General features: G+C 40.1%; 1 protein-coding gene across 2 annotated transcripts in view; it reads right to left on the bottom strand.

Moving 5' to 3' along the window:
• The window catches only part of CYFIP2 (cytoplasmic FMR1 interacting protein 2), a 136,723-nt gene that overhangs the window by 44,786 nt on the left and 78,593 nt on the right, over positions 1-13,344 (bottom strand). For both annotated transcript variants that reach the window (XM_089682845.1, XM_089682846.1), the window contains exons 12-16: positions 8,677-8,794; positions 6,311-6,430; positions 5,394-5,519; positions 3,127-3,293; positions 1,015-1,162 (exon numbers count right to left, since the gene is read on the bottom strand). In XM_089682845.1, coding sequence (XP_089538971.1) covers positions 1,015-1,162; positions 3,127-3,293; positions 5,394-5,519; positions 6,311-6,430; positions 8,677-8,794 — 679 coding nt within the window. The remainder of the gene's footprint in view (positions 1-1,014; positions 1,163-3,126; positions 3,294-5,393; positions 5,520-6,310; positions 6,431-8,676; positions 8,795-13,344) is intronic.

Below are 13,344 nucleotides of genomic sequence, written 5' to 3'. Positions count from 1 at the left end.
TAATACTTACCTACTCCATAAAACCACCACCCCCCTTCAAAACCTTCCCCACCCAAATAAACACGCAACTCTCTTTCTGGTGTAAAACCGGCCATAGCAGCCATTTATTTACCATAACTCAAACATAAATTTCTTACAGTAACTTAATTGATACCTGACAGCAAGATCCCAAACCGGGTCCAAGGTCTTCGAAGGCACCATTACTCCCATCGCAAACTCGGCTGTATCTGACACCCAATGAAAGCCGCTACTACACCACCTCGGGGACAATACTACCGTTACTTAGCCCAGATACAGCCAATGAACTCCCACATTACCAACATGACCTTTTATTGGGAAGGGACACCCATACCTACGATGGGCCCAACCCATAATTCACCAACTTGTCACTCCAACACCGCCTTCAAAGACCCATCGACCCCTGCCGGCTGCCATGACAAAACGAACAAACACTTAGGGACACAACAGCTGTCCTGAACACTGGCAAACACAATGAATCCACATAAAACAAACACCACGAACAACAAACCAAACAGCAAACCAACACCAGGACAAACACAAGGACAAAACTATAACCAACACAACAAACAGATTACAAAACCAACTCCAGGGCGGGAGGGCGGGAGAAACCACCTCCGTGATGGCACAAGCTCCGACAAGACCCAACCCCCCTTTTCAAATTCTGCAAGACCACCCCACACTGATGCGTACTCCAATCAAGTAAGTAACCACCCCCACCCCCCTAATCTTTTGCTTAGACTCCCACCCAAATTACACTCTCCGCCTCGTCTGCACGCCCCAGTCATGCTGGCCCTCCCTTATAGCTTCGCTCAGTCCAGGCCTTGACTGGAAGCGTGTTACTGGCAGGATCAACAGGTGGAAATAAAGAAAAAGAAACCTGAAAAAAAATAATTCAGCCATCACATCAGCATCAGCAAGCACTGATAAGCTGCAATATATTACATTTTTGTATTTAGGTTTAGATGCCCTTTATAGACATGCACTGATCCTGACCTGCGTGCTGGAGGGGCCGACCGCTCTGCGAGGAACTTTAATGTCGAATCCACCTTTAGGATCCTTTTCTCCTCTCAGACATGGGTCATTGGGTGGCTCACGTCCTGCTTCCCAGTCACAGATAGTCTTGCGGATTGCCTGCAGAACACTGATGCAAGAGAAATTCAATGAGGCAATCATATATAACATGATCATATTTTAAAAGTAAAATATATAAACCACCTGAACAAAGATAACAGTGATAAGGGAAGCTGCTCTCAATGGTTTATGACCCCATACACCATGCAATAGAGTTTAGTATACAAAGAACTGTGCTTACCCTGTAAACATAAACATCAAAGTGCAATACAAAATTTCAAATTCATGAAAAAAAATATGATAAAATTATTCAATAATTTACTTCATCTATCATACATACATGTGATATTTTAAAGGAGACGTACAGCCAAAGCTCTTTTGGCTGTACTTCTGTGGAACACAGGAGTGCAGTTCGTTCTGCACTCCTATGACCCAATTTCAGATGATAGCAGGCTGATGTCACTAAGCTGGTCCAGGCTGGGGAAAGATCCCGACTTTAGAGTCTGGTGCGGCACCTGGCTCAGCCTCTCAGCGAGGCGGTGAGAGACTGAGCTAGCCGCTTCCTCCCCCTCCACAGCACAATGCTCCAATGAGCACAGAGGACGCAAAGCAGACAGCAGTGGCTGACAGTCACTGCTCTCTGCTCAGAGCGGCTGTGAGAACTCAGTGAACAGCAGTCATGTGATCGCTGAGTTCTCACCCTTGGAGTCGTAGGGACTGATGCTGCATCCATGTAGGTAAGTATGATTTTTTAAAAAAACGAAATCTCATACTTCTCTTTTAAATAAAGTTTTCCCCAAAGGTGCAAGTCCAACATTAAAGTGTAAAAAAATTCATTCAAAGTGCTTTATGAATCTTCAAAGTGCTGTGTGCATGCATTCTTTGTGTAGTAATTCCTTTTAGACAAAAGTGACAAGTGCTCTGTGCAAAAATCTCGACCACAGTTTTCCTCCAGCTGTTATCACGATTAATGCCCCCACCAGCGTCCACACTCACCAATTGTAGTTGACCTCCTTAGCATATACTGGAGAAGGTCACAAGACACCTCCTGATGATGTCCTGGATGTGATGAAACAAACAGAGGTTGGAACTTCTGGTACCACGTCACTTCCGAAAGTTGGAAGACAAGCGGGCTCCAGTGTGGATCAGAGCAGCAGTGATTCCTCATTCACATTGGCAGATCATTCCAGGTGCCGGACAGTCACAATATTTGTGAGTGCCCACATTTTAATTCTTTTTAATGGGTTTTAATAAAGATTGGTACATGCTATGATGTTCCCCCTGGTTTGTTCTTTCTAACTCTATGGGCGAGCTAGTTCCTGGATGGTGTTATATGCAACACAAGAGCTGTGATACAAACACTATTGTGACCTTTCACAATATACTGTATGCTCAGGGGCAGGGGCGGACTGACCATTTGGAAACACGGGCACTGCCCAAGGGCTCGGTGTCAGTAAGGGGCCCCATGAGATGCCCCTGGTACCTTTTTTATAGGCTTTTTTAAGTTTGTGCAAGGACACAGGGGCTTCATGATCCCCTTTTGCCCAGGGGCCCCATGAGTTGTCAGTCCGCCCCTGCTCAGGGGTTATACTACAATTGGTGAGTGTGGACCCTAGTGGGGGCACTGATAGTGATAACAACTGGAGGAAAGCTCTGGCGGAGTTTTTTTTCAACAGAGCACTTTTCACTTTTGTTTAGAAGGAATTATTCCACAAAGAATGCATGCACGCAGCACTCTGAAGATTCATAAAGCTTGGATGGATTTAAAAAGCATAAAGGATGGACTTTTTTTGCACATTAATGTTGGACTTGTACCTTTAGAGGAAAGTTTATTTAAATATAACGTGTAAATATGATAGATTAAGTATATTATTGAATCATTTTATCATATGATCATATTTTAGCCTACCCTTTTAAATGCTTCACCTCTAAATCTGATAACCAACATATATATACTATAAATATTCTTCCAACAAAAAAACAAAATAAAATATGCAATAAAAAAATGACCACAATACATGTACTGTCATGCACCTAATCAGAACATTTTTCTTCTTGCGCACAGCCTGACGTAGGGGCTCCCTCAAGGTGCTCTGTGCAAAGTCTTGCAGGGCAGCATATATGGTATTGCGGATGGCCTGGTTAAAGACGCTCTCCATACGTCCCATGAGCACTTGCAGACCTTTCACCATGGCAATCACCTTAAAACAAAAAAAAATGTTTTGCAAATTAATATATTACATGAATTAGACAAGCTTTACAACAGTTTTAGACTTTTGGCTTGTATATTGCATACTTTCTTATTTTCTAACAATTAGGCTACGTTCACACTAGCATTGTGTGCAGGCGGCAGAGAGGCGTTTGGGAAGCGTTTTTACCGCTTCCAAAACGCCTCTGCCAATTCTGCACATTACAGCACATGGTGCTGTTTTAACGGGAGCGTTTGCGTTGCGTCGCGTTGCATCACGGCAAAACAGATGCCTCTGGTCGAGTCAGGAGGCGTTGAAGCCTCCTATTCTCGTCTATGGTGCCGCTCCGCAAACGCCCGGCCGGTGTTTGCGGTGCGGTTGCAACGCGGTTGCGGGGCGTTTGCGGAGCGGTAACACCACTCAAACTGCATTATAGGCATTTGTGGGGTGTTATTAACGCTCGGCAAATGCCTAGCAACCGCCGCTAAACCATGCATGCGGCGTTAGCGGAGCGTTTGCCGAGCATTAAAAAACACACCGCAAACGCTGGACCAACGCTTGCCAAACGCTATAGGGGCATTTGGCAAGCGTTGGTAAAACAGCCAAGTGTGAACGAGCCCTTAGAGTGCTTGCCAGTCCAAATGTGAATTTTTATGTAAGTACCTAAACACACAGTGGCAAATAACATATATGAACTGTCTTATCTGCCAAAATATTTGTAACTCTGTCCAGCACCTTTTCTGATCCACTCATCACTGCCAGACAGAACAGCCAGGGGGGTGACATCACTTTCTTTGTAGGCTGTCAGATAGGCAAATTTGCCAATAGTGATCTGAAGATGTGAGATGCAGGAACCATTTTTCCTAATGGATATCACTCGCTCACTGAACTGGAATCCTGCAGAAACATTCTAGCTAGCAATCAAGCAACATCTTGCTTGTGCAACCAGAGAGTGAACAATGCTGTAGACAATGATAGGTGGTCTCTATCGCCCACAAATTGTACCCAAAGACAGATTGCTCATGTGACCTAGCCCTTGAAGCTAAGCTGGCTATACAATAGTTAATTTAATTTGAAATTTTTCTTTTTAAAGATAAGCATTCGATTTTCTAAACATTAGTGGGATCAATTTGAAAGTGGTTTTCGGCTGCAGTGACATGAAAATTCAAAGGAGGATGGAAATTTTTTCTGGAATAAACAAATTGTTAACATTGCATGTGATTTTCATTCAGTAGAATCCATTCGTTCCAAATTTGAATGTCAAAAGCAAACGAAATTTTGAAGGACTTTCAAATGACATTTGTCATACCATCGAAAGTGCTGAGCATTTTTGTACACGTTTTCATACAAATGTTCATACGGACATTCGTTTGAAAGTCTACTAGTGTATGGCCAGCTTTAATGTGGTGTGACCTCCCTGTCTGCAACAAAGAGCAGCACCATATTAATAAGTAATCAATGTGCTCTCTCTTCCTGTCGGCATGTTTCCTGTTAGCACATACAGCAGAGCCCAGCTGGCTCCTACAGCTGACACTACTCTCCCAATCTGAGTGACACAGTTAAGGACTGACAGGAGGCTGATATAAAGACAGGTACATGTAGTAAATGTATGTAAATATCATTTTATTATTTTTAAAATAATACACCACTCCACTAAAGTTTTTACCTATATTTCTTAGTTCAAGTTAAAAATGAACTGTATTATCAGTCATAATTGGAATGTCTTTGGGTACCCTCAACAGTCCTTAGATTTTTTTTGTTCCTCAGCTCATCAGTAAAACAGCTTGAGTTTTAATAGGATCACAGGCTTTTGTTACACTTACATTTCCATTTACTGGACAAACTGGGTATTTCCAAAACATATATAAGACATTGATTCTCTCTATGAGAATTGTTGAGTTGCATAGGCGGACCTACTGTAAGTAACAGCAGGACTAGGTAGGTGAGCAGCCCATTACATGTATGGATCCCATTCAAAGGATTTCCAAGTTTCTGTAAAATCTCTTTATGGATGATATTTTAGTGGCTGCTTCTTTCTTCATACCATGAAATAAACCCCAGTGTTGGTTAGGAGTATCATTGGATGCGGTGTTTGAACAAAGGCTGTCTTACTTCCACAAAGGCAAATTTCTCTTCACTGGTGTAGTTGTACCGCGTGGCTCTCTCATACTCCTCTGCTGTGCCAGGACAATCCTTATTACAGAATTTATCTGTAGGATGAACCAACTTCCAGGAATACTATGTGATTTGACAAAAAGAAAGTTACTTTATGTAAATGTTGTCATAACTTTTATTGGGCATAATTAAACATAAAGCAATGCTTAAAAAGCAAACCCATTTGAAATACGGTACATCTTTAAATAATCTGATTATATTAAAATAAAAAGCCTGTTGGTTAGTGTATCATGCACATCATCCACTTTAATGGAGAAACACATACTTTTGGGCATTCAAAGTTGTAGTAAGTGCAAAATACATTAGGGATAAGTGAAGGGATTTAATGGTTTTGCCGTTGCTGAAATTGCATCGAAATTGGCCATAGATTATGCCAAGCATTTTTAGTATGGGAAAAAAAATCAAGCCTAAGGAAATTCAAAAGCAGCTAAAGTAGGCCAAAGGCAGGTCATGAATTTTGAATGGTCTCAAAATGATTTGCCTACCAAAGCCATGAGTTTCCTCTGTTCCTCACTATTTAACATTATGTCCCAACCTTTCAAGGGACCAGTTTTTGGCACAAAGCAGGTCCGGGATAGTTGAAAGGCTTTCCCAACCCTTAAAGTCCCTGACAAATTAAAAAAAAAACAGTTTAGCCTTCATTAGTTGTAATACAAAATGGAAACATTTAGCCAGTGTCCGAATTCTTGCAAAAATGAAATCTCCAATGTATCTGTCATTACTGCATCCACCAATAATATATCAAAACAGACACAAGAAAGATCAGTGTAAGTCTATTGTGATGAGTTCTCTACAGAAGTCAGCAGAAGACAAGACATATACATAAATACAGAACACTGATCTATGTGACTCACCACTTCCATGACATGGGCACTCCATTTGGAAAGGAGCTGCAGACCCCTCAAAGCTAAATCAAACAGTTCTCGATATTCTTCATCCGATTTCTGACTGTCCAGACCTGAACCGGTTACAACCTAACAGAAGGAAAACAGGAGGAGTCATAATGTCCATACTAGCTCTCCATTCCTCTCTATAGAAACATTTATATATATTGATCCACATCTTATCAACTGTCTGTAGGATACATAGGATATAGTTTAGGTGGGAGGTGAAAGGTTAATTGGAAGGTCATTAGTTAATTGTCTGGTTCAATACCAGTGAGTGCATTAAAAACAATGTATTATAAATAGTTGGGTATCAGTAAACAAGATTTGAATGATAGATTCCCAGACATCAAATAATTTGTGTTTCTTAACCTGTGTTTCTTTGTTTTAGGGAGGCCTCCACCCATTCCATGCGGAAAACATAAGTCATATTTTACATTTTATATGCAGCAAACAGGTGGAGATGTTAGTTTGCTTTGACATGTTTTCCAGGCTCTTCTGTAGTAAAAAACATTTCATAGAACTCAATAGCTCAAGCTAAGATTTAAATATACACATATGAATGATTTGGAAAATTGATTAACCTGCTCTTTCCCCCTCTCTGTATGTCTTTTCAGATATATACAAATAAAATTTCAGTCTGAGAGAGAGGGAGAGAGAGCATGAAAGTAAGCAGATTCTACTGTATTCTACCATATGCTCTGTGAGTCCAGTGTCTGCATAAAATGATTATCCGAAAAGCAATGATATTTAATATAGTAAAAACAGATTTTAAAAAATGTGTTTAACAATGTATAAAAAGTACAATGAAACTGACCCAAAACCATTATGGCATCACATAAGCAACAGATTTTAATCACCCTGCATGCTTCCTGCTGTCAGGCACATATTGATACCCCTGTTCTGTATAGGTGTCAACTATATTAGCAACCTGTTACTGTCACCTGAAACCAACAAGCTAGATGCATTCAGGAAGGCAGGGACATCAATTAACCACTATGGATACAGATAAGGTATCCTTGGAAGCTGGAGAATCTGAAAGTGCAAAGACAATTGGTGTCCAACTGTCTGTATAAAGTAGTGCATGCCCAAGCACCTGATCTGCTATGAATTGGACAGATCAAGAATTCAAGTTGCGAGATTCATGGTCCTGCTAATTCCCTAAGGATTGTTTAACTGGGTCTGTGCATTCATGTGCATCATTGGATGCTGATTCTATGATCTGCCAGAAAACTAATGCACACATCTTCCATTTATAAGACAAAACCAGACAGAATAGGACATTTTCCCACAAAAGTGACATTGTTGGTTTTCTATAGATTGTACATCCAAAATGGCTGGCATAAAGCGGAACTTTACTGATAACAATTGATAACAAATAATGTTCCTTAGCTAGGAACATACATGCGACATTAATAATTCTGCCACCAAAATGAGTGTGTGCTGTAAATTGCCTCCACCATTGTCCCTGTTTTTTCTTGTTGGAGGCTGCCATTTTGGTGAAGCCCTGAACAGCAGTTAAAGCAGAACTAAACTTTCCTCTCATTTTCAGCCAAGGAAAGCTGCCATCTGTTTGATCTGTAACTGCCATGATGCTGCACATATGATCAGTTATGACACCAGTCATTTGATGGTTTGACAGCTTGGTTGAGAACACAAGCAAATGTGACAGTTACATTCCTGGTATGCCGAGAAGGTAACTGTTTTTTAAAACTGGTAAAGTGATAGCTTTAGTTCCGCTTTAATCTTTAGATTGTCAGCAGATCGGCCTCTACAAATTCGGCAGAGCCTAAAAATGGAGAGCAACTGAGCATGTGCAGAGCAGAGTGAGACAGTATATTACTATATAAACAGTATAGGCACTTATGTTTAATGTTTTACATAGCTATACCTGCAAAAGGGGCCAGCCTTAAGTGATCTAGCAGGGCCTAATTTTCTGACTAAAGTTCTACTTTAAAGGACTTTTCTAGGACAAGGGAAAATTAAGTATTTTCAAGAATTGTTAATAACAGAAACTCTGACATTGTTTTTGTCTTATTATATGTATTTGAAACCAATAAAACAAACAACCAGATTTGTGCATGTTTTGTTATATTGTTATTTAAGAAAATGACATTGACCCCCTATAAAAGCATCACATTCATCCCTCTGTATAAGACTCTTAGTCATGATATGAAGTCTCACATACAGTCCACACAGAAAATGCTTGCTGTCATCCCTAGAAATACGACAATTTGACAAACCTCACAGTGTAATATTTATACAAAACTCAGAAGCTACATAAAAAATGTGATATGATCATCATTTTCCCCATGTGATGGAAGTTAACCTCTTACCTCACTGTTGCTGTAGCGGGCCAGCTCAGAGATGAAGCGGATGTGGTCATCACGGATCTGTACCATCTGCTCACAAATATTGTACTGCGGGCTGATACTGCTCTGTGTGCAGGTCCACCTGGGCAGGAAACAGCTGCTTAAGCCTGTGGATGGGCCTCAAAGGGGCATGTGGAAAGAGCCTAGGAGGGCTTGTTAGATAACAACTACACTACAGCATATCGTCCAACAACAACCACATCATGTATTATAGAAGAGGTGACAGGAGATCATTATTTAATGATACAATAATTCATCCTAAATATTAACCTGCAAATGAGAACCAATGAAGGGGTATTTATCATATAACTCCAAAGCAATTTAAATATATCCATATGACCATGGTTATATACAACCCCTGGCAAAAAGTATTGGAATCACCACTCTTGGAAAATGTTCATTCAATTGTTTTATTGTGTAGAAAAAAAAAAAAAAATATTATGGAATCACCATGTACTTTGCAGTTCTAAAACAAACATCTGCATCAGATTACATCTGCTAAGTAGTCTGCAGTTAAAAAAGAGTGCTTGCACACCTTGGTGAGCTGTTGCACCAAGCTGATTGACATGAATCATGGCTCCAACACCAGAGATGTCAGTTGGAACAAAGAAGAGCATTATAAAAGTTCTTCAAGAAGGTGAATTATCATGGAATATTGCAAAAGATGTTGGTTTTTCCCACTGTGTCTAAAATCTGGACCAAGTGCAAATCAAATGAGAAGGCTGTAAAAGGGAAGAGTACTGGTAGACCGAGGAAGACATCAAAGCGTCAAGATAGAAAATTTAAAGCAATATGCCTTGAAAACAGAAAATGCACAAAAAAAAAATGAGCAACAAATGGACAGAAACTGGAGTCAATGTCTGACTGAACTGTAAGACATTGCCTAAAGGAAATGGGATTTAAATACAGAAAAGCCAAACAAAAACCATCATTAACACCTAAACATAAACCGAAAAATACAAGGTTACAGTGGGCAAAAGAAAAGCAATCATGGACTGTGGATGACTGGATGAAAGTGATATTCAGTGATGAATCACGAATCTGCATTGGGCAGGGTGATGGAAATTTTGTTTGGTGCTGTTCCAATGAAATGTTAAAAGACGACTGCCTGAAGAAAATATGCAAATTCCCACAATCATTGATCATTATATCTTCAATAAATGCACAAGTTTATATTGAGATTTTGGTCACTTTTCTTATTCCATCAATTGAAATGATGTTTGGTGATGATGATGACATCATTTTTCAGGATGATAATGCACAAGCTCCAAGGATCAGGGCCCTCCTATCCCTCTTGTATTGAACTGTATTGTTGCTGTATTGTCTCCCGTTATATTGTAAAGCACTGAGCAAACTGTTGGTGCTATATAAATCCTGTATAATAATAATCTTGCCATAGGGCAAAAGCCATGAAAAGTTTCCTTCAAGAAAGACACATACTCTCAATGGCATGGCCTGCAAATAGTCTGAACCTCAATCCAATTGAAAATCTATAGTGGAAATTAAAGAAAATGGTCCATGACAAGGCTCCAACCTGCAAAGCTGCTCTGGCAACTGCAATAAGAGAAAGTTGGAGCCGGATTGATGAAGAATACCGTTTTTTGATAGTTAAATTCATGCATCAGATGATTCAAGCTGTTATAAAAGCCAGAGGTGGTAACAAAGTACTAGTGGTATACTGTAGTGTTTTTTTATCATGATTCCATAATATTTTCCTCAGAATTGAGTGATTCTATATTTTTTTCCTCTGCTTGATCTGCAAAAACAGTTGCAACTGACTACAGTTTTTTTTTTCGTTTTTTTTTTTAAGTGTTTCTTAAAGCTAGAAGGTTGGAATGTTAAATGAAAGTAGTTTTGAGGCATATCTGTAATTAGTGTTTTCTACACAATTAAACAATTGGATGAACATTTTCCAAGAGTGGTGATTCCATACTTTTTACCAGGAGTTGTATAATATGACAAAGTGCATCCAGTGCTACCACCCTGCAAAGGCTTTCATGATTTCATTTAGATGCAGTGGTGTCTTGTACCAAGTTAGCCATTGAATTACGCAGAAAGTTTGGAGTTTAAGTGACAACTTAAGCTAGACAATAAAAGGTATTACATTTGCAAGCTTTCATGATTTCTTAGTTACCTTCATCAGGCTTTATACAATTCACTTATAAATCCTGGCAAAGGAGTCTAAGGCACCCTAAAAGCTTGCACCTTTAATAACTTAAGTTATCCAACAAAGTGTATCACTGAAAACTCCCAACTTTCTGCATGATTTATTTCAGTAAGCTTACATAGACAATGAAGGCCTTGTTCCTATGTACTGCAGTTGGTCTTTTGCTAGCCATACACATGGCAATGAATTTACAGAGAATTTCAACCAATTTCCATCAGTTTTTGATTGAACAATTGACCAATTAGACTGACCAGAGATGAGTTGGCTGTATACTTTATAATCTCTGTACAGAGATTTACCAAAACTATGTAATGTGAGAACCTCTCATTCAACCAGTGGGTTGAGCTATAAAAAAAAAAACAATTCCCCCATTCACATCCTGCTGAGTTATTGCATTTTGACAGTGGGGAGACTTCCCCACCATCAGATTACACTGATCAGTGCTGCAGGCTATAGCTGGCTGCACTGATCGATCAGGAAAAACCTGATAGTCTGGGTGTACCAATTGACTTCTGTACAACCAGCCTGCCCATACATGTATCGACAATTGGCTGGTCCATGCTGAACCAGCCAAATTGTGACCCATGTATAGCTGGCTTAAAGGATCCATTTTGCTTATATGCAGACAGGCAGACCCTCACCCTACAAAACCATTGGTAGTGTTAAAGATGATTAGTAAAAATGATTAATAAAGGTGCCAACTTGGACAAGTGTTTTTATAGTAGGAAGCTGCCCCTAATTTAGTGAACTATCACTATAATGTCAGTGTAAATAGAGTAGGTAGGCGCTACATATACAAATACAAGTGAATGAATATTATACAATTGGTGAGGGACTGATATATCTATAAGCCCCTATAATGGAACCATCCAAATTTGCATATACTTCCCAATGTGCAAACTATGTTCTCATAATCTATACAGATGTCAAAACAAATTTATCAAATACATATAAATAAAATTCCATATAATAAGGTGACAATCCTTGTGGCTTCTTATATCTGTGACCCAAACCGGAAAAGGAAAAAATTATGGCTGGAACCCTCACCACGTGCCCACAGGAATAAAAAGTAAAGACTGCTCACTCACCAGATCTTTTGACCCCAATTAAGGTGGTCAGATGCACTTTTGGTCATATAGGAGACCATCCTCTCACAATGATATCTCCCCTTCAGCAGTTCTCTTCTAATGGCCAATGCTAAGGGATATGGACTCTCAGCTTGCCTCCAATATATGTGATGCTCAATAAGGATAATCCCCCCACGGCAATAGTGACGAACCTTTCAAATAAATCAAACAAGTGAAATACCTTCTAAGTGCAGTATTTTACTAGATGAGCAAAGAATTGTATAGACAAATGCTATTGCACTCACATGGTAAGGTGCCTAAAAACTGGCACCAGTGTTTTCAGCCTGTATAGATCTAAGATGGCCACCATGCGATCCATGCCTTGTTCTCATTCAGCTTGGACGTTCCCGGTTCTGGAAGTGACGTTGTGACGCTTCGCCCAGTGGCATCTTCTTCAGGAGTGTCCAGTAGGTGTCTTGAGTGAGAACGAGGTGTGGAACGCATGGCAGCCATCTTAGATCTATACAGGCTGAAAACACTGGTGCCGGTTGTTAGGCACCTTACCATGTGAGTGCAATAGCGTTTGTCTATACAATTCTTTGATAATCTAGTAAAATACTGCACTTAGAAGGTATTTCACTTGTTTGATTTATTTGAATGGTTCGTCACTATTCCCGTGGGAGGATTATCCTTATTAAGCATCACATATATTGGAGGCAAGCTGAGAGTCCATATCCCTTAGCATTGGCCATTAGCAGAGAACTGCTGAAGGGGAGATATCATTGTGAGAGGATGGTCTCCTATATGACCAAAAGTGCATCTGACCACCTTAATTGGAGTCAAAAGATCTGGTGAGTGCAGTCTTTACTTTTTATTCCTGTTGGCACGTGGTCCGGTTTGGGTCACAGATATAAGAAGCCGCAAGGAATGTCACTTTAAAGAAGATTGTGCAAGGTGTGACAATTTAATTCCAGGACTGGACTGTAAAAATCATGTTTGCTTACCTATACACTAGCGGCTGTTGTCACCTCAAAATAGGCCCCTTGTGAAGCGATGCACTTTATTAGACGACTGCGCCACTGCTGTAAACATTCCTGGAATTAGTTTTCCAGAACGCTGTGCAGTATCTTTGTCATGGCCCACTGGATGTCCAGAATGTCATCAAATCAATGTCCTTTTAAGGCATGTTTTAAGTTTGGAAACAGACAAAAGTCGCAGGGTGCTAAGTCAGGGAAATAAGGTGGTTGGTCAAGTTTTGCAATGGATTTCTGGGCCAGGAATTCACAAACATTTAATGCATCATGTGCAGGAGCATTGTCGTGGTGGAAGATACACTTTTCAGGCCAGAGTTCCGGTCTTTTCCACTGAATAGATTCCCATAACCTTTTCATCATGGAC

This window comes from Staurois parvus, unplaced genomic scaffold, assembly GCF_062004578.1.
Source record: "Staurois parvus isolate SC_StPar_1 unplaced genomic scaffold, SC_StPar_1.0 ptg000298l, whole genome shotgun sequence".
Lineage (NCBI taxonomy): Eukaryota > Metazoa > Chordata > Amphibia > Anura > Ranidae > Staurois > Staurois parvus.
Note: the sequence above shows the minus strand (reverse complement) of the source record. Positions and strands in the feature narration are given on the sequence as shown.